Source organism: Cucurbita moschata, unplaced genomic scaffold, assembly GCF_002738365.1.
Source record: "Cucurbita moschata cultivar Rifu unplaced genomic scaffold, Cmos_1.0 Cmo_Scf00051, whole genome shotgun sequence".
Taxonomy (NCBI): domain Eukaryota; kingdom Viridiplantae; phylum Streptophyta; class Magnoliopsida; order Cucurbitales; family Cucurbitaceae; genus Cucurbita; species Cucurbita moschata.
The window spans coordinates 1,488,258-1,515,370 of record NW_019268567.1 but is presented as its reverse complement, the minus strand read 5'-3'; the positions used below and the strand labels follow the sequence as shown (position 1 = coordinate 1,515,370).

The 27,113-nt window shown below is 35.4% G+C and overlaps 4 protein-coding genes across 6 annotated transcripts; 1 reads left to right on the top strand and 3 right to left on the bottom strand.

The window, feature by feature from the left end:
• Positions 1-2,734: 2,734 nt before the first annotated feature.
• Positions 2,735-4,650, top strand: LOC111436043 (salicylate carboxymethyltransferase-like). The gene is made up of 4 exons (XM_023073724.1): positions 2,735-3,074; positions 3,182-3,592; positions 3,678-3,950; positions 4,227-4,650. Exons 1-4 carry the CDS (start codon positions 3,000-3,002, stop codon positions 4,557-4,559), a joined length of 1,092 nt encoding a protein of 363 aa, XP_022929492.1. The 5' UTR covers positions 2,735-2,999; the 3' UTR covers positions 4,560-4,650.
• Positions 4,651-9,563: 4,913 nt separating this feature from the next.
• Positions 9,564-10,250, bottom strand: LOC111435910. The gene has a single exon (XM_023073510.1). The coding sequence runs from the start codon at positions 10,248-10,250 to the stop codon at positions 9,564-9,566; it is 687 nt and encodes a 228-aa protein (XP_022929278.1).
• A 3,991-nt stretch (positions 10,251-14,241) lies between these two features.
• Positions 14,242-18,176, bottom strand: LOC111435866 (pentatricopeptide repeat-containing protein At5g66500, mitochondrial). 3 transcript variants are annotated; one of them, XM_023073437.1, is made up of 3 exons: positions 18,019-18,176; positions 16,240-17,809; positions 14,242-14,316 (listed from the first exon to the last, which is right to left on the bottom strand). In XM_023073437.1, exons 1-2 carry the CDS (start codon positions 18,080-18,082, stop codon positions 16,404-16,406), a joined length of 1,470 nt encoding a protein of 489 aa, XP_022929205.1. In that variant the 5' UTR covers positions 18,083-18,176; the 3' UTR covers positions 14,242-14,316; positions 16,240-16,403. The 3 variants fall into 3 exon arrangements, with proteins under 3 accessions (XP_022929205.1, XP_022929203.1, XP_022929204.1); XM_023073435.1 differs by having other exon boundaries at positions 16,240-18,168; XM_023073436.1 differs by lacking the exon at positions 14,242-14,316 and adding an exon at positions 15,640-15,782 and having other exon boundaries at positions 16,240-18,168.
• Positions 18,177-18,683: 507 nt separating this feature from the next.
• On the bottom strand, positions 18,684-22,614 carry LOC111435852 (GTPase ERA-like, chloroplastic). Its single transcript, XM_023073408.1, has 9 exons — positions 22,115-22,614; positions 21,896-22,041; positions 21,660-21,800; positions 21,464-21,577; positions 21,179-21,304; positions 20,279-20,377; positions 20,088-20,189; positions 19,151-19,231; positions 18,684-19,012 (listed from the first exon to the last, which is right to left on the bottom strand). Exons 1-9 carry the CDS (start codon positions 22,506-22,508, stop codon positions 18,926-18,928), a joined length of 1,290 nt encoding a protein of 429 aa, XP_022929176.1. The 5' UTR covers positions 22,509-22,614; the 3' UTR covers positions 18,684-18,925.
• Between the last annotated feature and the right edge of the window lie 4,499 nt (positions 22,615-27,113).

The window sequence follows — 27,113 nt, the reverse complement described above, 5'->3', positions numbered from 1 at the left end:
AAAAGTAGACTTTTAGTGCATTTTAAAATGCCTATATACTTACAAACTACCGCATAAATGAACTGAAGAGAAAAGTTTTACCAATATAAAACATAGCTCAACTGACATAAAATAAGTATCTTAACCTAACACGTCAGAAATTAGTATATACTAACTTCTTAAATGGACTAAAAATTCTTTAAAAAATAAGACACGAAAAAAGTTTCACCAATATGAACATAGCTCAACGGACATAAAATAAGCATCTTAAACAAGCAAACAAATAAGAAGTTAGTATATGATCAATGGGGTCATCATACTAAACTTAAATGAACTAAAAATTCTTTAAAAATACCGTACGAAATAAATTCTACTAATATGAACATAGCTCAACTGACATAAAATAAATATTTTAAACAAACAAGCTAGAAATGAGTAACGGAAATGATACGATCTTTTTCGATATGGGTAGTTTTTGTTTCTCGAATAAGCTTAAAGCACTAGGGGGGTTTAATGGGAGAAACAAGTTTAGATTCTCCATAATTCTGTTTGAACAACTGTTGGATTATGGTATGAGCATATTTGAAATTGAAAGCAATTATATCTCCCCATTCATGTTCATTTAAATGTGGAGAGAAAGAGATGTTTAAACCCATAATTTCCTAACAAGTCACCATAATCCAACACCAATAAAATGATCAAACTCCACTTCAATGCAATCATTATGATTATTTTTTAGTTAAACTACTATTCAACCACTTCAATTTTCTTTTTTGTCCATATGCTAATCTTCTAAAAACACATAATGCTTCATTACTACCTAAACAAATCACCAAAACCGAAACCCACGAGTTAAAAAATTAAGAATTTGGTGTTTTCTTTCTAATTTTTCTATGTTCCACGTACCGTTTTGAAGCCAAGCCTTTCCAGCAATGGGACTTAGGGATCAGTATGATGATTGGTTTAGGTAGGGCGGCCGGCCTACTATGGACACCTGTAGGGATTAGTGTGTTAGACCGCGCTGTACACATCCAAAGAGGGGATATATATAAAAAAAGTAGATGGTAGAAGAAAAAATGTTGCACACTCCTATAAAATGTCCAACTCCACCTCTCAGTACCCCTAGAATCATATGTTCGTTACCTTGACTCTTGTACATGCAGTACGAAAGTTTTGCTAACCATACTCGGACATCTCAAGATGTCCAAGAATCAAACGAATGTAGAGAGATTATGAATGAAAGAAGTTAAGAAGGTGCATGTGAGATCCCACATTGGTTGGGGAGGAGAACGAAACATTCTTCATAAGGGTATGAAAACCTTTTACTAGCAGACCAGTTTTAAAAACCGTGAGGGAAAGCCTAAAAGGAAAAGCCCAAAGAAGACAATATCTACTAACGGTGGGTTTAGGCTGTTACAGTGTAAGTGGGAGAGCCTTTGAAGAAGCTTACCCATATTTCCAACATGTTCTATGGTCCAAGTTAAAAGGGGATGTTTTGAATCCCCCAATGGAATCAGAACTATTCTCAGTTTCATGGTTGATGGAATAGCAAAAACCCAAAAGTCCCCCAATGGAATCAAAACTATTCTTAGTTTCATGGTTGATGGAATAGCAAACCCAAAAGTCCTCCATTGCTGCAAGAACCAAAATGTAGGCCTGTACTTGCATGAATGGTGTAGTGGAAAACAGGAAAATGGTGCAATCAGTTTGTGATGGGCACCCCACTGATCCACTGATCCACTCATCCCACACCCCATCTTGGGAAAAAGAAAATGACTCTTAATTTGGGTCAACATTAGGAATATCCCTTGAGTTACACGTGGCCAAAGCCGCAACTTTTGGGATGAACAATGCTGGAAAATCTATGTCAATTTGTAATGAATAAATCAACTCCTTGATTTGATAGAGTCGGCTTTGTTTTCCATTTCCACAGAACAATTTGCTTTTGCTTACAAAACCTTATCTTAAGGAATAAAACACATACTCTGCCAACCAACCTCCGCAAGTCAGAGGAAAAAGAAAAGCAGTGGCATATGAGATGAGCTTCAAACACACAATTCACTGTCACTTTTCTTTCTTCTTTTCATCGACTTTTTTTCTTTTTGTTCCAAAAGTTAGCTCAGTTTCTAAATCTTTGAACATATTTTCATTAGTTTACGAAGTGGTGATGGGAATCCTGAAGCCTAATTTATTCTACGAGTTATGTTGGCTTAAGATTCTTATTCTTCCAAGGGATTATTCGGAGAAATGTAAAGAAACCAAAGAAATATCTCTAGTTGTGAGACCCCACATCAGTTGGGGAGTAGAACGAAGCATTCTTTATAAGGATGTGAAAACTTCTCCCTAGCAGACGCGTTTTAAAAACCTTGAAGGGAAGCTTAAAAGAGAAAGCCCTTCATAAGTATGTGGACACCTCTCTCAAGCAGACGCATTTTAAAAACCTTGAGGGAAAGCCTGAAAGTCAAAGCCCTTTATAAGGATGTGGAAATCTCTCCCTAGCATACACGTTTTAATAACCTTGAGGGGAAGCCTGAAAGTCAAAGCCCAAAAAGAGGACAATATCTGCTGACAGTGGGCCAGTGGGCCTGTGGTGGTAGTACAAGATGGCTTAGTGGAGCAGAGGGAGGAATGTCAAACAAAGTAAACCCAAAGTATCGGATGTGTTGTTAATTTGAGTTTCATTTACAAACAGTGAAGGTGATGTAAGAACTCAAGATGCCAAAGGTTTCAGTTGTTGCTAATCGTCCATTCTTTATTAATACTGTTTGAATCAATAGCCAACATGATGGCCCCTCCCAAGAAGGCAAGTAAATAGGCACTATTCATGAAAGAAAATATCATAAAAAAGAACATGAGGCCAGAAAAAGAAAGAAAAAAAAGGGAGACAAAAAAACTTTCGTACTTCATCAAATTCTACCATTAAAAGGGGCATTGAACAACACAAAGAACTCATCCAAGTAGAGAAGAACAAGAACAAGAACCAAACCCAGAACCAGAACCAGCTCCAAATCTTCACCCATATGGATATTGAAAAAGTTTTCCACATGAATGGTGGAATTGGCAACAATAGCTATGCCAAAAACTCCCATCTTCAGGTCCTCTCTCTGATATGTATATATATATATATTGAAATGTTTTTTGTCCTACTCTCTCCTTCCTTTTCTGTTTGTTTTCTAATGGCTAAACCACATGATTGTAACAGAAGAAAGGTTCAGATATGGTAAAGCACATAACAATGGAGGCCATAGAGCAAGTTTACCTTTCCACCGGCGCTCCTGCGAGCTTCGGCATCGCCGATCTGGGCTGCTCCTCCGGTCCAAATTCGCTATCGATCGTCAAAGAAATAATCCAAGCCGTTCAATCGCTAAGCTCCAGTCATCTCCAGCCGCCGCCGGAGTTCCGCGTCTATTTGAACGACCTTCCGACCAACGATTTCAATTCCATCTTCAAAGCCCTCCCCGATTTCTGCAGAGAGCTTCAAAACGAAGGGAAAAATCAAAATCCATCGGGGTTTTTCATTGGGGCCTATCCAGGCTCATTTTACCAGAGACTTTTCCCCAATAATTGCTTGCACTTTGTCTATTCCTCTTACAGCCTCCACTGGCTTTCTAGGGTTTGCCGCCATTGCTATTTCCTTTTTCTTTTTTTGGATTTTCTCTAATGTTTAAAATTGTTCGTTTCGGTGATCATCCTTGTAGGTTCCTGAGGGACTTCGAAATGAATTGGGGGAACCACTGAACAGAGGCACCATTTATATATCGGAGAGGAGTCCGATTTCCATAGCGGAGGCTTACGTGAAGCAATTCCGGCGAGATTTCGGGGAGTTCCTGAGGAAGCGAGCGGAGGAGGTGGTTTCCGGCGGCCGGATGGTGCTGATCTTGCTCGGAAGAGACGGTGCCGATCATGTCGATAGAGGAAATTCCTTCTTGTGGCACCTTCTTGCTCGCGCCTTCGCCATCTTAGTCTCGCAGGTAACAAAAATTAAATAAATAAACATAAAAATGTTTGCTTTATTTTTTTAAATGGTTTTTTATTTTATTTTATTTATAAATTTCCTTAGAAAAAAAATATATATATATATATATATATATATATATTAAAAAAATGTAATCAAGAATCTTCAATAGTGATGTCAGGTGACCTGTTCATCCAGGCATGTATATCTTAACGACATTGGATTAGAGTGGATTATCGATGAGGGTCGAGCGTTTTATAACGAAATATGTATTTTGTTTGTTATATTATAGGGAAAAGTGAAAGAGGAGGAGGTAGATAGATACGACGTGAATTTCTACGCACCGAACAAAGATGAGATAGAAGAGGAAGTAAAAAGAGAAGGGTCGTTCGGGTTGGAGAGAATAGAGAAGTTTGAGTTAGAAAAGAAGGTGAAAAACGGCGAGAGCTACGGGAAAGAAGTGGCAAAGACTGTTAGAGCCATTCAAGAATCTATGATATCTCACCATTTCGGTGATGCAATTTTGGAGTCTTTGTTTCATAATTACAGTACCATTTTGGACGAAGAATCTGCCAAACAAGATATCAAACCCATCTCTTTTGTTATCGTTCTTACAAAGTTTTAAATTATTTATTTTGAAAAAATTCTTAGTCTCACATTTTTTGTAATATTTCTACTTCATTTCTTATCGATTTAGTGTCGTTCTAATTGTCTCATCTCGTTGTTCTTTTCCTAGGCTGAATATATTACAGAGTTATGAGCTTTGTGATTATGTAAAATCCCGAACATCGAGTTTGAACACTAACAGCGTTGTAAAAAACTAGTTTTTTTTAGTTCTAAACTGCTCGGGAGCTATTTTGAATCTACTACGACCAAATCGAAAAAGATTCATTATTGAAGGGCAACTAACTTTGATATAAACTCAATTAAGAGTCAAAAAGTCGTGAATTTTAATCATATTTCTCGGGATGCGCCCTAAGAAAAGGAGGGCTATAATTAAAAATAGGTACAAATGAAAGGAGTAATGTGCAAAAGAACAAAATTAGTAGGCCCATTTCATAATATTTAAACTATTTTTTTATATTTGTTTAAACCGACGATTCATGATAGTTTTTATTAATATTTGATCGGGATATATTCGTAACAAACATAATAGCAAACAAACATGCAAACAATCAATAATCAACTTTAATTAGTGATAGGTCTAACCTCGGTTAGTGAGAGTTTAAATTCGTGTCATATTTACAAGTACTCTTAGATTATGCTTGTAACGACCCTAAATTTTCACGTACCCAGAGTCGTTACTAACGTCTCATGTTCATCTACAATGCAGAAATATAACTCTTACATGAACATCATTTATGACATAAATTTCGAAAAACGTTTAAAACAACTTCTCCTCTGGAAAACACAGTCATGGTTTAAATACGAAATACTCAAATTGAGAGAAAATAAAAACAAATAAAAAATAATTTAAAACAATGAAATGCAAATATGAGTCTGCCCTATGCACATGCTATAGTCTCTGCTCGCGATGTCACCATCCTCCGTACAAGTGCGTCTTGCCTTTACCTAAAAAATGATGTGGCACACGATTTTATTTTATTATTTTGTGTTAGATTGTCGTATACGTAGCTACCCCTGAAAATTTTCTCTCTCTCGACCCTATGCACATGCTACCATCTTTGCTCGCGATGCCACCACCCTCCGTACAAGTGCGTCTTGCCTTTATCTGAAAAATGATGTGGCACACGATTTTTTTTTATTATTTGTGTTAGATTGTCGTATATGTAGCCGCCCCTGAAAATTTTCTCTCTCTCGAGATTCGTTTTTCCTCATCTAAATATTAGTCAATTGAGTATATTAAACCGTGTAAATTTATCACGGGTCAATTTTAACCTTGACTAACACGGGAGAGTTTTTTAGTTTTTAATTTTTTAAAAAAAAAACTTAAATAAAAATAAAAAATTTCAACTATTCCTTCCTAAAAAAGAAAAAAAAAAAGATTTTATCATATTGGGCCAGCTCAGCAAAAGCGAAAATATGAGTTGGGCTCTATTTTAATTATAGTCATAATTTTATTAAGTCATTTATATATTTATAATTTTCTCTAATATTTCTTACACTTTAATAATCAAATTAATTTAACTATTATAGAAATAAAAATTGAAAAGGAAATGATTAAAATTTAAGTACTCAACCAAAATATTTAATTGCATAAAAATTTATTTATATATAAAACTTTTTAAAAACCAATAAATAAGTAGGAGTGTTCGTGTGACCCAAGAATGAGACTAACTCGGACTATTCATCCCACACCATAGAAGTTGAGTTCGTTAAAAAAATAATAATAATAAAGAATTCTAATTTTGTTGGATCGAACAACTCGAACTATTCAACCCACACCATTGAGTCCGTTAAAAAAAAAATTTATGATTTCGTTGGATCGAACTTTTAGAAAACTAAAAATTTAGGTGAGTTGGCTGGTTTGAATTAGGTTAACCGGACTAACTCGAAAATAGAGTTATATCCTAACCCGTCACTACTGTATTTTTAAAGTTATAATAAAGATTAAGAATATTTGACGTTTATAATTATGTTAACGATGTGTTGTGACTTGATACTCGAATTTTTAAAATTTTAGTTATTAATGTAACATATATCATAGATGTATATATATATATATATATTTTAAATAATAATTTAACAACTTAACCAAACCTACTCAGGTTGCTCGGGTCACAAACTCAAATAATTTAACTCCAACCCGACCGATCTTTAGAAAAAAAAAATTAATGCGGACTAAAATTTAAGATTAAGCAGACTATTTTAAAAATTAAAAAAAAAAACGTCGTAAATTAATTATATTTTCTTTTATATATATATATTCTTGTTAGAATAATCTCTTATTCATACACCGACAACAAGAACAATTGACATTGTTCTGTTCTTTTAATACATTATTTAATATACAAAAATACTAATTTTAAAAGCATAATTTATAGTAAAGAAAATATTTTATACTAATTAAAAATTAAATTTAAATTATAAGAATTAAATATGTAATTTTAAAAATAAATTTAAATATCGACGACAAAAATGTTATTTAAAGATAGATGTAATATAAAAGATACCTCGATATTAATTCCTATACTATCCACCATTCTTTAACACCATCAACAAGTCATATTCTTTTCATTAAATTCTTACTTCCAACTTTATGATTATTATGATTATTATTATTATTATTATGCTTTTTCGAGAATAATTTATTTTACTAAATCAATTTTAAAAAGACGTTTAAATAAAATAATATTAATTATTTCGATATTTTTATTTCACTTTATAATTTTTGTTTTTAAATTTTTATTGTAATTTTATTATATAAAAATTTGTAAGAATATTATTGAGGAATATTTGTGTTTTTTTATGGGAATAAAATAGAATCGTATTCTTTTTGCGGATTGATCCTCCTTTTTAATAAAATTTTCGTTTTTATGCCCTAACTTATTGTTAATTAGTCGTACATATCAATTTAAAATATTCATTTTAAAATTAATATTACATCTGAAGTCAACTTATACTCTTCGTTAAATTACAAATCTATCCCTAATTTTTTTAAATGGTTGACTCGATCAAGTATTAACTTTAACTTCATTCAACGAGTTTTGCTAATCAATTAAGAGCCTATTTATTCTTATTCTTAAGGTCAGCCTTTACTGAGTTATAGCTATTTAGGAACTCTACTGTTGAGCTTGACCCAGATGAACTTGATAGGATAGTGTCTTGATGTGACTTTTGGTGTCATTCGAGTTTGGAAATAGGTCAACGATAAGAAAAGGGTCGCAGAGCCGTAAACTTGTGTGAGATGGACGAGAGCCCGCACGTGTTGAAATTTTAAAATTTCGATGCCCTAATTAGCGTAGTAATAAAAAAACAAAGTAGGATTAATTTTATTAAACATAGTTTATTCACTAATTAATCTTATTATCATCAAAATTTGATAAAGCTATACCTAGTTATGGATAAGGACAAGGAGCATGTTATTTAGAACATTAAAGAAAAACCCTAAACCTAAAACCAATTGAAGAGGCATTATGTGTTGGTACCCACCACCATAAATCTCCATTAAATCAAACCCTAAGAAGGATAACATTATAATGAGGAAAGAGTGCAAAAAGGTGGTGGGCTATACATTTAGGCCGACTTGGGGCGATACGTTTTTGTATTTTTTATAGAAGCTCTACGACACCCATGATTCCCGAGAGTAAATCGTCGGCATATCGCGCGTAACAAATTCTTATTAAATAATGGGTTTTTAAGAGGAGATAGCTTACAAACCAAGCGTCTGTCTGACCTGATAACTAGTCTCGCATCTTTGTCTAACTCTATTAACATGTCTGCTCTTATGGTTTGTCCATTAGAATCAGAGTATATAATCATTTCAAATGGAAAGACACACTCAAACGGTAATCATGGTGGAGCTAATGATCACTCTCTCCAATGATCATGTTACTATCGCATAGACCAACACAAGTCTTTCGTGCATGTTTTGTCTTTATGATTGAATCACTGAGAATGAAAGTACACCTTATTAGTATATTAAGCTTTTTTTAGTCATCCTATCCTCATAATCACTCTCATTTGGACGTGGTCTCAGTTTATTCATGTATCTCTCATTTACTCGAGTGTCACAATGTTAAGTAAAGCATTTTTTCGGATTTCTCTTTTCTTTTTACTTTTCATCGACTTTTCGAGCATAGTCTTTACTACGGAGGGTCATGGGAGTAGAAACACAACATACCATTAGAATGTAGTCTCAAAAGAAATGCTTATTCCGTTCTTTCTCGAATTTGAAACATCACAGTACAAAATCAAGTAACGAGACGATATGTGAACAAGCAAAAACGTTTCAAACCCACAAATAAATTTACATTTTATGGGATTATAGATTTAGAAACTCGAACTTTTTTTTGGAAATTTAGAACTTTTTCAATCATTTATACTAACGAAAAAAACTTTGTTGTACAAACATTATGGAGGGGACAATATGATGAACATAAATCATTTATTGATGATTAATTGTCCTCTCCCAATACATTAAATCACTTAGCCCAACAAAAATAATTAATTTTTATGGGTTTTAGAGAGAGAATTAGTGGTGAAATTTGTTTAAAGCTTTCAAATTAATGCTGATTTCATAATCATTTATGGAAAATATTATGTTATTTTATTGCTTAATCATTAAAGTCTATTCATATAATAAGCTCTAGCTAAATAATTAATAATCAAACTATATGATTAAATTTCTTTAATTATATCTTTTTCTTTCACTAAAAAAAATACTACTTAAAAAGAATTAATAGTTATAAAATTGCATATTAATTTAAACATATACTATTTTCATGATCTCGTATTAACGGTGCAGATCAATTGTCAAATGCAAGTCCACCGAGTAAAAATAGGACGAGTAACAGATAAATAGAACCCAATTTCAAAAAAAAAAAAACGAAGGTGAAATACCAATTTTAACCTTCATGAGTGAAAGAAATTTTACTCTGTACATTCCACAGGATCAAATAGTACAACCGAGTCTTTTTTTTTTTTTTTTTTTTTTTTCAGGCGGAGGTTAACCGTCGCAGCGGAGTACAATGGCGCAAGATTCTTCCCGACGAAACTTCTTCTCTTTCGCAATGAACGCTTCAATCTTCTTCTGAAATTCTTCATTACTCAAATCTTCCTGGAAGAACAAAATGTCGTGCGAATGCTCCAGATTCCGGCACTTCTCCGTCTCCGATCGCCGAAGCTTCTCACTCTGTGTCGTCACGCATTCTCGCGTAAGTTTCTCCGATAAACTCCTCAAAATCACTTTCGGATGATCTACTACTGATTCCGACTCCACGATGATCTGTTTATCCTGGTACACAATCTCCACCTCCTCTGCGATTGAAGAATCGCGTTCCGCGAGCGAATCAGGTAGGTCGCGACTTCCGGATTTTTCAATTAGGTTTTCGTAAATCCGTTCGGTTTCAGCGCTGTGGCCTGAGAATTGGCTAGGTTTTGCTACGAGTGCGACGATGATGGCGTTACAGAGGAGGAATCCGAAGAGAGGACTCGCGATGAAGCCGAGGAGTTTTCCGAAATACTCGCTGGAGATTCTGACGGCGATCGGAAGCCTAGAGAGAGTCCAGGAGAGGAAAACCAGTAGAAAGCAGAACTCGATTAAACGGAAGAACTTGGCGAAGAGTTGGAGGAGATTGCATCTCGGAACAGAGCTTGAAACCTTCTCTGCTTTGTCGAAGAAGAAGAAATCCATTTGGAAATTGAAAAATCGAAGGGAAGAAACAGAAATTGTCGCCGGATTCAAGAGATTGGGCGACTGATTTCAGAGAGAAATTTCGAAGAACGTTGAAGAAAATGAGAGAAGTGAAGCTTGGGCGTGGATATTTGGGGGATATTTATAGGGAGATGGGACACCGAGGAAATTGCTCCGGCTACTGTAGATAAGACTATATTTTCTATCCCGTCTCAACCAAATTACCAATTTACCCATCTTGCTTATTTTAATATATGATATTACATTATCTGTTTTCGTTTTCGATAAATTCTTAGATACACACATAGTTGCATTTACTATCCGAATTTGTACGTTTAGACGGGGACGAGAAACACTTCTTCATTCACATGTTAGCCGTGAACGTATTTAATTAGTCGATGCAATTTACATTTACAAAAATAGTTAAATTATAAAAATATTCATAAATTTTATTAAATTAAATTTGGAAGGTTAATTTAATAAAGGAGATTATATATTTTAATGACGGAAATTATGATAGTGGTGAAAATGAGGATAATGCAGATAAATAGTATAATATATTTCCACAAAAAATAAAAAAATAATAAAATGATGTAAGTGAGAGACAGAATGAAAAAGTAATTTTTTTTTTATGGGAATAAATTAAAATTGAAAATATTAAAAATTGAATTAAAGTAAAAAAAAAAAAAAAAAATGTGGGGTTGAAATTGGAATAGAAACAGACATGTCTGTCGTCCCAGGTCTTAATCGCCAATTATCTGGATCACGGTCAGAAAGCCGTGAATCAATGGGCGTTATCCACGTGGATTTTCCAACCAAATTAAATATTTTCACTTTTCTTTTTTATTAACCAAAAAAAAAAAAAGAACCAATTTGTTAGATTCTTGACCATGTCAACAACTGACCCACGAAGCATTCAAACACACCCTTCCAAACCCATTGTTGTACCGTGCCGTTCTAAGTCAAATACGGTCGGTTCGAGTTCTTATAATTGAGGTTTTGTAACGATCTTGAGCTCACCCTCAGCAGACGTCCTTTTAGATTCTTCTTCTCGAGTTTTCCTTCAAGGTTTGTAAAATACATTTATTAAAAAGATGTTTTAAAGAATGTTTCATTCTCTTCTCCAACCGATGTGAAATCTCACAATTTTACGAAGGGTTTGATTCATTCTTTTATCAAGTATGGAAGGGGGGAAGGTAGAAAATGGGAGTAAGATGAGAAGTAAACAAAGGGTGTAGTTATGAATGTCAGTGAATCGCAGCCGTAGATCTTGGAAGCTGCTCCCTTCATGTGGAGGGTTGGATCACGTGGTGTCTATTTATTTATTTAAATAATTTATAAGTGTGTGTGTGTGTGTGTCAGTGCGGGTGAGGAACACAGAGGAAGAAGGTGTAATGTAATGCACGCAAATGGAGATGATTTCCTCGGTCTTTGCCTTAACACACACGCTATATTCACAATCTTCTCGTTTCTTTTACTCCCATCATTTTTTTTTGACAATACGTAACAGGTCAAAGTGGACAATACGTAATAAGTCAAAATTTGGAATCCGTATTTGACATCTTATTGTCCCGACATTCTTCTTTGTAACGACCCAGATCCACCGTTAGAGGAAGGTTTCCACACTTTTACAAAGGGTGGTTTGTTCTCCTCCCCAACCAATGTGGGACATCACAATCCACCCCCCTTCAGGGCCCAGCGTCCTCGCTGACACTCTTTCCTTCCTTCAATTGATGTTGGGACCGCCCCTAAATCCACCCCCTTTGGGGCCCAGCGTCCTTACGGACATACCATCTCGTGTCTACCTTCCTTTGGGGAACAGTGAGAAGGCTGACACATCTCATATAATTTTTTTTAATTTTTTAAATCGAAAAAATTGAAATTAAATTCAACAACTATTTTACATTATTGAATAGATAGTTTATTAAATTAAAAATTTGAAATGGAAATGTAGAGGTTACCGAACCGATCCTCACCTTCAACCCTAGTTACAGCCCTGTCGTAGGTTCATTCCTTAATTAATTATATATTTATTTCATTATTTTTCAATATTTAATTCAATTCTGTACTACCCATTACTTTATAAGTTGTTCCCCATTATTCATTCAAATTTTTTTAAAATTATTTAATTTAATAAATATAAAATTATTTTTGATGTCTAATCATTCATAACAGTAGTGTTCGTGGTGGATTAAGTTAAGTTGAGACATCTTTAGACCCAATTTAATTGTTCGAGCCGCCGTAAATTTTTTAACCCAAATAACCATTTTGGTTAGATTGGTTTGAATTGTTTGATTCATTTATTTGAATTTTTATTTTTATGAAATTAAAATATTAATTCGTAAATTTATTTATTTATTTATTTACTAACATTTTATTAAATTTTGTAATCAAATTTTATTTTAAAGGGTTTTAAGAAAATAAATAATAATAATATATATAGATAAATTTTTATTTTTATGAAATTAAAATGTTAGATGGTAAACATTTATTTATTTATTTCTTTACGGACATTTAACTAAATTTAGTAACCCATGTATTTTTTAAAATTTTACTTTTCAAATAATTAAAAATTATTTTAAAGGGTTTTAAGAAATAAATAAATATATATATATATATATAATTATATTGTAAAAAAATGTATTATTTGGACAAATAATATATATATAAATATATAAAAGTGTATTATATTTGGGTAAATTTGATTTAACTTAATAAAATTTTATTTATTTGAACTTAAATCAATTTAAATGAATTTTTCAAGCTATTTAATTTTTTAAATCTGAAATTCATAAATTTAAAAAAAAAAAATTGTCCACTATTTATCTGAATAAAAAAATTTAAAATTGTGCATAAAATAGATACCGGCCTATGTTTGTAGTGCTGCGTTTGTTAGTGTACACGAAAGCCACACCGAAATTTGATGCACCATATCCTCATTAAACGCCACGTGTTCCTTCTCTCTCTACAGAGGAGAGAGAGTAGGTTTAATTAGGGTTTAGAAGGCTGTGTGTTGAGTAGTCTGAGATAGAAGTTTCTGACGCACCACCACCGCCGATGGTCACTAAAGGGACCCACTCAAGTAATATCATCTAGCCGTACACGTGTCGACGTTCCACTTCTTCTTGTATGTTGAGCAAATTATTGATATGTTTTTTAATGCAATTATATTGGGTGCATGGGGAAGATGTAAATTCTGACATTTTTTGGTCAAAGGAATTCATCTGAAGTTGTACTCTCCCTTACAAGAAACCTTCTATTAATTTCATACATTTATTATGTACATTCAAAAGATTTAGAATTTTGATCACAAAAATTCAAATTTATCCACTTTCATCCTTAATCGCATCATTGTAGACTTTGTTCGGTTGTCGTTTGACTAATTGGCTCGAGTATCAAATCACTCATGTCTGCCCTCATAACTACACTGGCTCGCTCTAAATGGAATGACTCTCTTAGTTACGTTGTGCCCTAGACCGTGTCCCCATGTCTGCTCCCATAACCACAGACTTGTTCTAAATGGAATGACTCTCTTCGTTATGTTGCACCCTAAACCGAGTCCCTATGTCTGCTCTTCTCGACCCGCAACCCAAGAAGTTGGCTTTGCTAACACAAAATATTAGGGTCGTCTCCTTTCATTCAATGCCGACTCCGACCATGGACTGGCTTTTTGGGAAGCCTGTACGCATCGCGCTCACGGCCTAGCTGGCATGCCTGCAGTGGTGGGAATTCTCCCATTCCTTGGTCAAAGACTTGGTTGGATGCAGGATTTACTCCATGAGGAACGGTACAGTTGTAGATGATATCATCACAACCTCTCTTTTCGCACCTGTACCTACCCTTTCGTCTCTCTCAATATGGTCAACATTGAGTATTTTCAAGCCTTTTGCATTAGTTCATCTAAAGTTTCTTACCGTCCTGCACGAATTATTGAATAAGTCATATTCTTATCAAGGTGACTTTTAACGTTTTTAATAAAAAAAAAAGTAAGGTGCTCTTCAATGAAGGGCCAAGTCCCGAAAACTTATTCGGGTTAAACCTCCTGTCTGTTGGTCAAGCTGCTTCGCTGAAAAATGTACCCGTTAAAGTATAATGTTTATTGGGTGATGCTAAAAGTAAAGCATACAGACTAACGTCCAAAGTAGACAATTTAGACAATGAACCATGACACCCAAAACCACGAAAGATTAAACGGGTAATATAACAAAAGAATAAAAATGCGGAATTGAAATAAAAGCTTGAAAGTGAAGAGATGCTCTAATGTTAATCACCATTAGAAAGAAAGAAAAAAAAAAAGTGCAAGAAAAGAAGTGATGGGTCATTGTTGTTCATAACTTTTAGTCATTTTTAGGTATAAAAATCATCTTCAACTTTTGTTTGTATTTCCTAATGTTGATGACACTAACCTAATTTTAAATTGGCATTGATTCCTTATCCACTCAACCTTCATCTATATATACATATCTCTATCTCTCTATATCTATATATATATATATATATATATATGATACCATGTTAGACGAACACGACTCTCCACAATAGTATGATATTGTCCACTTTAAGCATAAGCTCTCATGGCTTTACTTTGGGCTTCTCTAAAAGGCCTCAAACCAATGGAGAGAGTATTATTTGATTATAAACCCATGATCATTCCCTAAATGAGCCGACGTGGGACTTTCATCCAACATCCAACACCTCCCCTCGAACAAAGTATGCCTCTCCTTAATCGAGACTCGACTCCTTTTCCTTTTGGAGTCTTTTGTCCGACATTTGAGGATTCTATTGACGTGACTAAGTTTAGGGCATGACTCTGATACCATGTTAGATAAACACGACTCTCCACAATCGTATGATATTGTCCACTTTGAACATAAGCTCTCGTGACCTTTTGGGGCTATATGTATATATCTGTGTTTTCAACCATTACCTAAACTTTCATTATCTTTGAGAATGAAAGAGAGAAGTTAGTTAATGGTGGAAACTTGAGAAGAAGGAATGTGCTTCAAGAGAAGGTGCTTTGATTCCCAAGTGGGAAGTCTTCACTTTTATGTAAAGCTTTAGGAGATACTTCGATCAACCAACACCCATTCTTCTTTTTCTCTTATCCAACTCGGAAATATCCTTTTTGTTTGATCTTTAAAAAGTGTACCATTTTCCTCAGGATTTTTATTAGGATTTGGAGAAGAATGAGTTCAAGGGATAACTTGTAACGATCTGCTATTCGATGCCTTGAACGATGCCTTGAATCACAGATCGTCATGTAGACTCAAACGTAAAAAGGGCAATATCAAATTGTATAATGGGAGACACAAAGAAACTTAGAATTCAAACATGCATTGAAAACTGACATAAAATTAATTAAAAAGTACAAAATAGTATTGATGGACTAAAATCAAAATCGTTTGCAAAAATATACAAAAGCAACATTTGATGTAATATTAAAATGACAAGGAAGATGATTTGATCTAAAGGGCACCCCTGCAGCCACACGACACCGCTCTCTCTTATCATCGAGAATAGTCTACACTCCATCTAAAACGAATAGAATAATATGAGATGAACATAAAAATACCTAGTAAGCAGCCTATATGTAGGCTCTCATTGGACTTAATGGACTTAATCCTTACGATGATTTTTTAAGCTATGTGCTCATATACGACTCTAAAGTTAGCAAATGTCATGACTTACCGTTTATGCTAGCCTATAAGGTTCATAGGTACTTAAACCCTATACACTCCTGCTCTAGGGAGTATAGTTAAGCCTCTCGTACCATAATGTGGGTTAGGTTGTACTTAACTTGTTTACGTTTTCCAAAGTTTATCTTAACCCTATGTTATTGACACATGAGTCAACTTGCCCTAGCAAGGTCGCGGCAAGTCTCGTGTGTATGAGGTAATAACGCAAACCAGCCCGCATGCAAAAATAGTTTATTAATTTATCTTTCACAAGCATAACAAAGAGGAAATTCAATTTGAAGAGGTTTACATACCTGAAGAACAGAGCACAACAAAATTTGCATATCTTCAGCCACAGGACATGTTGGTTGAAGGCTTGATCAACAACGAGTGGCGTTAAACCTGATGATTCAACCCACAATCAGGCGTTTCTTCTTTTTCTGCATTAAAAACTCAGCCAATTCTCTCATCCGCTGCATTAGAAGCAAGAAGAACTGACCAAGCTATTCCCAGCTTCCTTACTCAGTCCCTTTTCCCACATGATTCTCCTCAATTCATCGACCGAATCCCACTTTCCTATCGACGCATAGAAATTCGATGCCAACACGAAATTCCCAGCCTTGTTCGGATCCAATCGAAGCAGTCTTTTAGCAGCGAACTCACCCCTGGAAACATCTTGGTTGTGACTACAAGCATTAAGCAATGCTGCCCATAGTTTTGATGTAATCTTAACGCCACGCATCTCCATATCATGGAACACACTCCATACTTCTTCAATCTTACCAGCTCGGCCTAATATATCTATGAAGCAGGCATAGTGTTCAGGAGCTAGATATGAACTATACCTCTCCTTTGCCAAATAGAAACATTCTTGTCCCTGTTCCACCAGCCCCGAATGCCCACAGGCAGATAAGACAGAAAGGAATGTCACTGAATTTGGCAACACTCCAGTTCTTCCATCTAGCATCATCTTGAACAATTCGAAAGCTTTTAGCCCATCTCCATGACTTCCATATGCTTGTATCATGCTGCTCCATGATACTACATCTCTATGACGCATTTCATCGAACACTATTCGAGCGTTCAAAATTTTCCCACATTTTGCATACATATCAAGCAAAGTATTGCACAATTGGGTATTGGATGTCATACCATGACGGACCAAAGCACAGTGTATTTGCTTCCCTATCCATAGATCAGAATTCTCAGAGCAAGCAGCCAGGGCGCTTGTTAATGCAATTGCATTAGGTCTCATCTTGCTCATCAATGAAAAGGCTTCTTCATATTTTTTATTCACAAAACACCCAGAAATTAAAGAATTAAGCATGATATCATCCTTTATACAATCTAAACTAGTGTAAACTTTCATGGCTTCACTGATACAGCCAACACTAGAGTAGAAATCAACCAAGGCAGTACCCAAAACAAGCATATCTCTATCCATAACAACAACCATCCCATGAACTTGCTTACCCAGCTGAAAATCTTTCAAAGCCGCACAAGCCTTGAGCACCGAACACAAAGTAAACTCACTACATTCCACTTTTTCTCTCTTCATTTCTTCAAACACATTTAGTGCTTCCCCAGCAAGGCCCTCCCTCAAAAAGCTGGATAGCAACGTATTCCACGCAACCACATCTTTCAATTCCATTTCCTCAAAGACCTTAACAGAGTGATCAAGAAGCCCACATTTGGAGTACATGTCTAAAATGGCAGTTTTAGTTACAATCCCGGAATATGTACCTGTTTTGATGATTAGCCCATGAACTTGTTGCCCATAATCGGAGGTGAGTAATGCCGAGCAGGCAGCCAAGGCAGCAGTGAGAGTGTGGGCTGTGACAGGAGAGCAGGAACGATGCATTTGACGGAAGAGAGACCAGGCGTCTGAGTGGCGATGACCACGCACATACGAGGAGAGAAGGGAAGTAAGTGAGGGAATATCTCTTTGAGCCAATTCATCGAACAGTTGGTGGGCAAGAGAGCAGAAGGATTCGGAACAACAGGGATTAAAGGAGGTAGTGACCGAATTCAAAGCAGAAAGAGAAGGAATCGAAATGGGCAAACAGAAACGTGAAAATGGGTTAGTAACGTACAGAGATTTAACGATTGGTGAACGCATTGCTTGGACATTTGTGTAGAATTCGCCTTCAGAGACATTGCAGTCCGAGCATGTTCTTTCTTCTTCTGGAGCAGAGCCCAACTAAGCTGCACCCACTAATTCAAATCGAATCCTCCATATATGTATGTATACATATACATATATGTATGTATATGTATGTATACATATATATATATATATGTATGTGTATGTATACATATATATATATATATGTATGTGTATGTATGTATATGTGTATGTATATGTATGTATATGTATGCATGTATATATATGTATGTAAATATATATACACATATACATATATATTTATTTATATTTCTATTACAAATTATAATAAATCAATTATAATAAACAAAGTATTAGTTTTTGGTTTACATTTTTTTAATAAAAATTATATTGTAAAATAGAAATTAGGCATTAAAAAAGATTATCGGGAAGAACTATTTTTTCAAAAAAATAAAAACACAGGAAAAAAATTATTTATAGAGAACTCGATCCCTGCATATTCTCCCTGAAGATTCTCCACTTGATTCTTTGAAAAATAAATAAGAAATGTTACAAAAATAAGAAACAAAAAAGGGGGCAACCTTGGGGCGGGGTTGGGGCTTCCCTGTACCCACTGGTAGACATCTCTAATCATATTGACTAGACTAACAAGTAATAATATATTGCATACCGTCCATATAATAAACAAATTTCTCACATTCTACCATTTCACACTGAACTTCACATAACGAAATGCTAATCGAACGACTAGACGAGTTTTTCAAATGACATCCAAAGATCATCCCATTCAATTATTCAATTATGGGATAGGAAGAAAATCTACAAACTACAGAGTTACCCAATTGATATCACCAAACAAATGAATGCATCTAACATTACAATGCTTGAATTCGTCCTTCATAGCCATAGTTCTTCAACAGCCCTTCATCTTGCCGCCAATTTTCTTTCACTTTAACCTCAATCTGTTCAACCATGATTTTGTTAGCACTTACATTCATTCTCTGACAGTATAAACAACACTCAATGCATTCAAGTACACTAGCTCGCAATGGCAGACAAAGCTATTGCATAAACACGCAGCTCATAAAAAGAATCAATACCTCAATATAGACCTTCTTTTGCAAGAAATCTTCTATATCGAGACGAGCAGCTGTTGCAAGAAGTTTCAGAGCCTTTCCTTCCTGTGACAATCAGATTACAGTGTAAGGCATCGAGCGCTTGCACGTTATTAAACATACCCTTAGATCTTCTAAGATTTTTTTTGAGGTCTTTCAGATATCTAGATAATTTAGACTCGTTTGATGACTATTTGGTTTTTGAAAATTAAGTTTATAAACATTACTTGCACCATATATGTGAGATCCCACGTCGGTTGGAGAGGGAATGAAACATTCCTTATAAGGGTGTGGAAACCTCTCCCTAGCAGATACGTTTAAGCCCGAAACTCAAAGTCCAAAAATGATAATATTTGCTCGCTAAAAACCAGCCCAGCGAAGTTTTGAAAATAAAAAAATATATAGTTTGTAAAAAAACATGTTCTTTTGACAAGGAATTCAAACATTTCTTTAAGAAAGATGAAAATCATGGTAAACAAATTCAGAGGAAACAAACATAAATTTCAGAAACTAAAAACATCATCAAACAGAGAAAATTGGGAGGAAACAAGCATAAATCTCGAAAACTAAAAACGTTATCGAACGGGCCTTAGTTAACCAAAGCCTCGGATGCTTTAGAACCAGAAACCATTGATAATTTTGTCCCCTTCAACCAGGTCGCATGAACATTATTGAAACAAGAAGAAGATGGGATTCAAAAACTGGAAACATACAATCCCATGCTAATACTACAAGATTTAACTACATGACAGCCCTCTGATATTCTGCCATTAAGTAGATTAGAGTACGACACGTCGTACTCTCAACGGCGAAGAAAGAGTTATATACACGGCCAATATAATCTGATATGACTTGTAAGAGTAGTGCTAAGAATGGCTAAGTTATATACACTAAATGACTGATAAAATTGATATCTACTTACCTTCCCGATGAGAATGACTTTCTGAGAATTTTTCTCAACAACAATTTCTGCTTGAATAAAATCTTTAGCACCAGGTCTACTCTTGTAGCTCACTACATTCACCTGGAAAGAACAAGATTCTAGCGTTTAGAAGTACTTTCTAGAATCTTGATGAACTGATATGAAAGAGGGAAAAACAAAGAGTTATGCACCTGACATGCATAAGGAACTTCATTGCGATATTGCATGAATATCTTTTCTCTGACAATTTCAGAAACAAAAAATCTTTCTGGATGCTCACTTACTATGTCCTGAAAACTCATGAGAAAAAAGGTAAAGGTTATAGGTCTTAAAGAGGATGACTCTTTGTATAGCAATTCTACAGACTCTTTGTATAGCAATTCGACCGAAGATGCGGTGACCCATTTGTTAGGAACCAAGAACCTCCGCAATGGTATGATATTGTCCACTTTGAGCATAAGCTCTCATGGCTTTGCTTTTGGTTTCCCCAAAAGGCCTCATACCAATGGAGATGTATTCCTTACTTATAAACTCAGGATCATCCCCTTAATTAGCTGTTGTGGGACTCTCCACCAACAATCCTCGACTCCATTTGCTTATAAGTCTGTACTGTGACAAAGTGGCTCTTGCTCACCCGACACGTGATTCCCCCATGAAAGTGGAACATCCGGAATTACCAAATCTCTCTTGATCGAATGAGATGAAAGTAACAACCATGTTCCAGAATCAACTTGACTAACTGCTAAGAGACTTATACTAACTTTTTAACAAGGGTGTATCAAGTTCTTTAAACAAACTTAAATGCGTTTTCATATGATGATGGTACACTAGTTTCAAAGCTACCTTCAAATTCTTCTGACTGCAATTTAGTCAAAATATGACCAACGTGCGCATAACTTAGTAGTTAAGACACTAATATCATCTCTCGAGGTAGAACTTTTAAATGAAGATACGGCCTGATTAATGAATTCTATCATCACTATGAACACAACAACTAAAGAGCTGAATGCACAACCTCGCATCAAAAGAAATCAATGACAATAAATATGAAAAGTTAAGCATAGCTATGGCTTCCTTCACTATTTACCTACCTTTGGATAATAAGCTGGCCCAACAGGAAGTTTGGATAGTATCCATTCCTTCACGTCTTCAATCCCATGGCCATACTTGGCGCTCACAGGTATAACCTCATCAACATTAGTAAATTTCTCATACCACTACAAAGACAAGAGGTTCCTTTGAGATAAATCAAAAAATACCACTACAAAGACAAGAGGTTCCTTTGAGATAAATCAAAATTTCAAACGAATAAAGAACAGCATGAGTCCACTAGAACACACCTACAAAAACATCAAGCAATGGGTTCTGATTCTGACCTCGAGTTTCTTAGCGATTTCGCCCGGTTTGATCAAATCCTTTTTGTTTAATACCAGCAAGGTGGGAGGCATTTCTTTAAGGTTCCCTATACCTTCTTCCAAAACCTCATCAATCTACAAACTCCAAATAGAAAGGGCTAAGTATATGAAAAAAAGCCAATATATTCAAAGCAATTATGAACTCCAGGAATCATACTTTTTGAGGCGCTTTACATGCATCAACAACAACCAAAACACAGTCTGCATTAATGGCAGCGCTACGCACATTCTTCATCATCATTGAATCCAATTTGTGCATTTTCTTCTCAATGACACCAGGTGTATCATAAAGTATCACCTGCCATTAAGGGATTAACTGGAAGTTCTTCAAAATCACTGTTGGCTGTGAATCTAAAACTATGAAAATCTAAACCATAACGAAAACTATCAAACCTGATACTCTGGCCCAGAACATATACCCAGAATCCGGTGCCTCGTCGTTTGAGGCTTATCCGTAACAATGGATAACTTCTGTCCTATCAATTGGTTTACAAGAGTACTCTTCCCAACATTCGGCTTCCCTAACAGAGCCGCGAATCCTGCAATTTCAACCTTAACCACTCACAATTCAATATCTCTTTCTCTCCATAAGAACAGGGAAAGTATACAAACCGCTTCTATGGTTAGGGTCGCTGACATATCCAAGTTCCTCAATCTCGTAATCATCAAGCAAAGTCAAGTTCCGATCCGGCTTCTCATTCAGAGACAAGAACGACAACTCATCGTCGGAGTACAAGGAGCTCGTCCCTTCACCGTCTGTTTCCTCTTCTTCGTTGAATCCATTCTCACTAATGGTAACGGATTGATTCTTCAACACAGACCTCCGTGTCCTGTGGCTTGAATTTCTGGCTCGGACTTGGAATCGGGAGTGGTTTTGTCGGGAAAGTAGAGGCAATGGGGTTTGCTTCTCCGGCGGGGAAATGAAGATAGTGTTGGAGTAGAAGAAATTATGAGTGTGGATTTTACTCCGGGAAAGAGTTGCCGGTGCCTGTACCGCGAGCTCCATCGTCGGAGCTCCAGCGACGAAGCGATTTGAGACTGTTACTTACAGACGTTGTTGATAGCTCCTTTGTTCGAAATTTGGAATCAAGAGAGTGGAGTAGATAACCATCGATACGGCGCCGTTTCGAGAAGCAACACCCCTGTCCCCCCCCTCGATATGCATTGCGTAATTATAGGCATTTAATAATATTATGAAAATTATTGTTTAGATTTTTTGAAAAAATTATGAAAATTATTGTTTAGATTTTTTGAAAAAATTATTTAGAGACAAATTTGTTCATGTTCAAATGGCTCGAGAATCCATTGAACCTAAATTACCTAACCCAAACTACAAGGGTTAGCTCGGGTTTGATTTTTTTCGATCGAGTTGAGTTGAAATTTTTTAAAATAAAAAATTCGAGTTTGTTTGCGAGTTTGACATTTTTTTAGTCGGGTCAACCCAATCAACCTAAAAATTAGCTATAATCGAACTCTACTCTATTATAAATTTTAAATTATTATGAATATAAAAAATATTTAATGTTTATAATTGATATTAGTGATCCTGTCACTTACTAATATTTTATATTTGAATTTTATGGTATTTTAGTTATTAATAAAATTATATATAATTTTTTAGACTCAGTCCAATTATTTTAAATTTTTTCGAGTCCAATAATCTTTATTAAAAATAAATCTCAATTCAATTATAATTTTTTTTAGGTTGGATTGGTTCGAGTCATTTATTCAAATATTTATTTTTTATAAAAGTAAAATGGTAGTCCGTAAAACATGTATTTATTTATTTCTAAATATTTAATTATAAAAATAAATAAATAAATAAATATATATATATATATAATTGTATTGTAAGCAACCCAATCTAATTTTCAAGAAATCTATGAACCAAACAAATTAAATTTTAACGAACAATTTATGAATCAAATCATAAATGTCCAACTATCTAAATTGCTGTTCGAGTAAAAAAAATTCGAACCAACAATTAAATAAATAGGAATATAAATGTAACAAACAACCCGTATTTAGCTATACAAGCATCTTACATACGAGCTCTAAGTATGTGTCACAATATAATTAAGGAAAACTAGTAGAGAGTCGGGTATGGTGCCAAATTGAAATTTATATTCTAATATAAATCTCGAGCATGAGACATTAAATTAACTATGCTCGAACCTACCATCGTATTATTAGAAAGTTTGGCGAACAAGAAAAAAGAGTAGTTTAGGTGATGGCTGAAAATTCAAATACATTGGACGATGCCTCCAACACACCATGAATTTAGGCTGACTCGAAAGTGACAATTCAAAAGAATTGCATAAACATAAACCAAACCAATTCATTAATTGCTGTTGGGCCACGTTCAGATGTATGTTGGGTTACATCTAATATAGTTGTAATAGCGGTTTTGCTCTATTACGTATTATCGTCAGCCTCACGATTTTTATGTGTCTACTAAGGAGAGATTTATACACTCTTGTAAGGAATGTCACGTAAGTTGTAGTTCTGCAGGTTTTACGGTTGAGTAGTTATGGCAGCTTAACTAAAAGAGGGATTGATTGATGTGACATATGGACATACATAGTAGTATATGAGAGTGTTTCACGGGTTTAGTCCACCAAATTATCGTGTTTGGCCCGCCCTTATTTCGTTCGTTTAACCTTCTCTTCTTGTATCATGTTACATCAAATCATCACTGGTCACTTTATTCATCGTATCACATTAATGTGGGCGGGAATTTGGGGGCTAAGTGAAAGTTATTGAGTTGAAATTATTTAGTGTATGAAGTTAAATCATTTGTGTTCCGGGTACTTAGTGTTAGGATCGATACCAGTTGTTAGGATCGCTAAACAATAATGCACACACTCGATCAAGATGAACCCAAAGAACAAGAGAGAGAAAATACAAAAAGGAATATTAGCTAAAGATTTTATTTTTGATAATGTACAGCACTGTTGTATATATGATTTCAATTTACTAAATACAGCCTATAATCTTCCAAATATATTTCTATTAGAGCTTCACTGTAACGACACAGATCCACAGCTAGCAGATATTGTCCTTTTTTACTTTCTATTTCGGTTTTTCCAAGCTTTAAAACGGGTTCGCTAGGGGAAGGTTTCCACACTTTTATAAAGGGTGGTTCCACCGCTAGCAGATATTGTCCTCTTTAACTTTCCATTTCAGCTTCCCCAAGCTTTAAAACGGGTCTGAGAAGGTTTCCACAACTTTATAAAGAGTGGTTCTAAATGGTGGTTTGTTCTCCTCAACAACAAACGTGGGACATCACAATAAAAAGTGATGTCAAGAATGGGATTCAAACCTATGCCCTTTCTGACCAAAACCTAAAACTGCCGCCTTAGATCATCTCACATTGACCCAAAGGGGGTGGATTGTGATGTCCCACATTTGTTGGGAGGAGAACAAACCACAAACCTTCCCATAACAGACGCGTTTTAAAGCCTTGAGGGGAAGCCCACCCAAGGAAGACAATATTTGCTGGCAATAGATTTGGGCCGTTAAATATATTTCAAATATATTTGTATCAGATCTTTACTAAATATGTTCCAAATATGTGTATCAAATATCTTTCAAATATATATATATGTATCAAATATCTTTCAAATATATGTGCATTAGATCTTTACTAAGTATCTTCCAAATATATTTCTACTAGATCTAATAGATCTAGGCATCAGGCTCCATATCCCAACACGACATAGATGCATAGTTTGTGAGAACAGTTCATCGAGAGGTTTAGAAGGATTAGGATGAGGTGTAGCAGGGATTGGAAAGTAGCGGCCAGCGAGTGGCGGTAGAGAGAGTAGAGTGTCACGGTCATGCTCGTCCAGGGCGTGTTGCCTATGGCCGCATGCCCATGACAAGCCAAACCCTTGTCATGTCCTTTCATTCTAGTGTTTTTTCCTTTTGTAGTTCTAGGGCTTATGACGCCTCAAAAATATCATGTCTAGGCCTGCCAAATATAAAATAACTCAGACCTATCCAAGGTTATATATGCTAAGCAGTTGTTATTTTTCTCTTGCTTGCTTATATAACGTCTCTTTCTAAAATCTCTCTCTCTTCTCGTTTTTTAAAACCTTTTTTTAAAACCGAGGCTAGAGGCTCGATCATACGTTGCTTGGCCGTAGGCGACGCAAGAACAAATTGACTTAGCTCACTTGTCGTTGGAAAGTGAGTGCCGCACAATCGCTAGTCCGCTGCCTTCGAAAGTGCGATTGTGTCACAGAGCAGCCAAGCGTGGAGGTGGAGAAGGCAAGAGGGGAGGGCCAAACACAAGATTTTGAATGCCATTGCGCTTGCGATGTAAGCAAAGGCAGCCGAATCTGATTCCCCCCTCCCCCCCTCTGCCTAATTCCCAACTCTTTCTTTCCTTTTCCCCCTTTTCCTTCCTTTCAATCTGCCCAACCACACCAAAATAATCAACCCTCCCATATGGACAACAACTATACCTATATATGTCTAGATGCATAACTTCCCACTGACCCAACACACAATATATCTGTGACACTCGAGTGAAAAAGAAATATATGAATGAATCCATTTCCCCACTGACCCAACACACAATATGTCTGTGACACTCGAGTGAAAAAGAAATATATGAATGAATCGAGACCATATCCGAATGATAGCAATCTTAAAAATAGATTGACTAAGACACATTTCAGAGAATTGAAATCCATTACCTATACCAATACAATACACCTTCTTTTTCAGTGGCACAATCATTGGAACTTCATAATTTGTTTGGAGCAATTTTATGTTGGGTGACATATTAGGAGGATAAAATACATTAGAAGAACTCGTGTGTAGTATGTGGGGACCATCTTCAACTAATGTTAGTTGGGATAGTCTTCACTCTCAAAAGTGATCATGTCTCTTGATATAACAACTCAGGCTCACTGTATACTAGAGAGAGGTTTCCACATTCTTATAACAAATGTTTTGTTCACATCTCCTGGTGGGATGTTACAATCCACCCCCTTTGAGGCCAGCATCCTTTCTGACAAACCACTCAATGGATATCATTTATAACAGCTCAAATCCATTGTCCGCTTTCTTCCATTACGTATCAACGTCAACCTCACGGTTTCAAAATGCATTTACTAGGGAGATGTTTCTATAATCTTATAATGAATTTGTTCTCCTCTTCAACTGATGTGAGATCTCACAGTTCACTTCCTTGGGACCAGCGTCCTCGCCGACATACCATCAGGTGTCTAACTCTGATACCATTTGTAATTACTCAAGTTCATCACTAGTAGATATTGTCTACTTTGACCCGTTATGTATAGCCGTCAACTTCACGGATTTAAAACGCGCTTTCTAGGAAGAGGTTTCCGTACTTTTATAGAGAATCCTATCACAGTCGAGGTAAGAAATCGAAAATGTCGGGCGACAAATTTGGATTCAAAACCATAATTGAAATTGTAAGCTTTTATTTTAATTAGAAAGAAATTAAAATCCATGGAGGAAAAAAAAATGAGTTGTGCACTTTACAAATATGAAGCGTGTAAAATGCAGTGGGAGCTGCCATTGTCCAACCAGAAAACGACACGTCAGGAATGTTTGCTTACCGAAATTGATGATGACG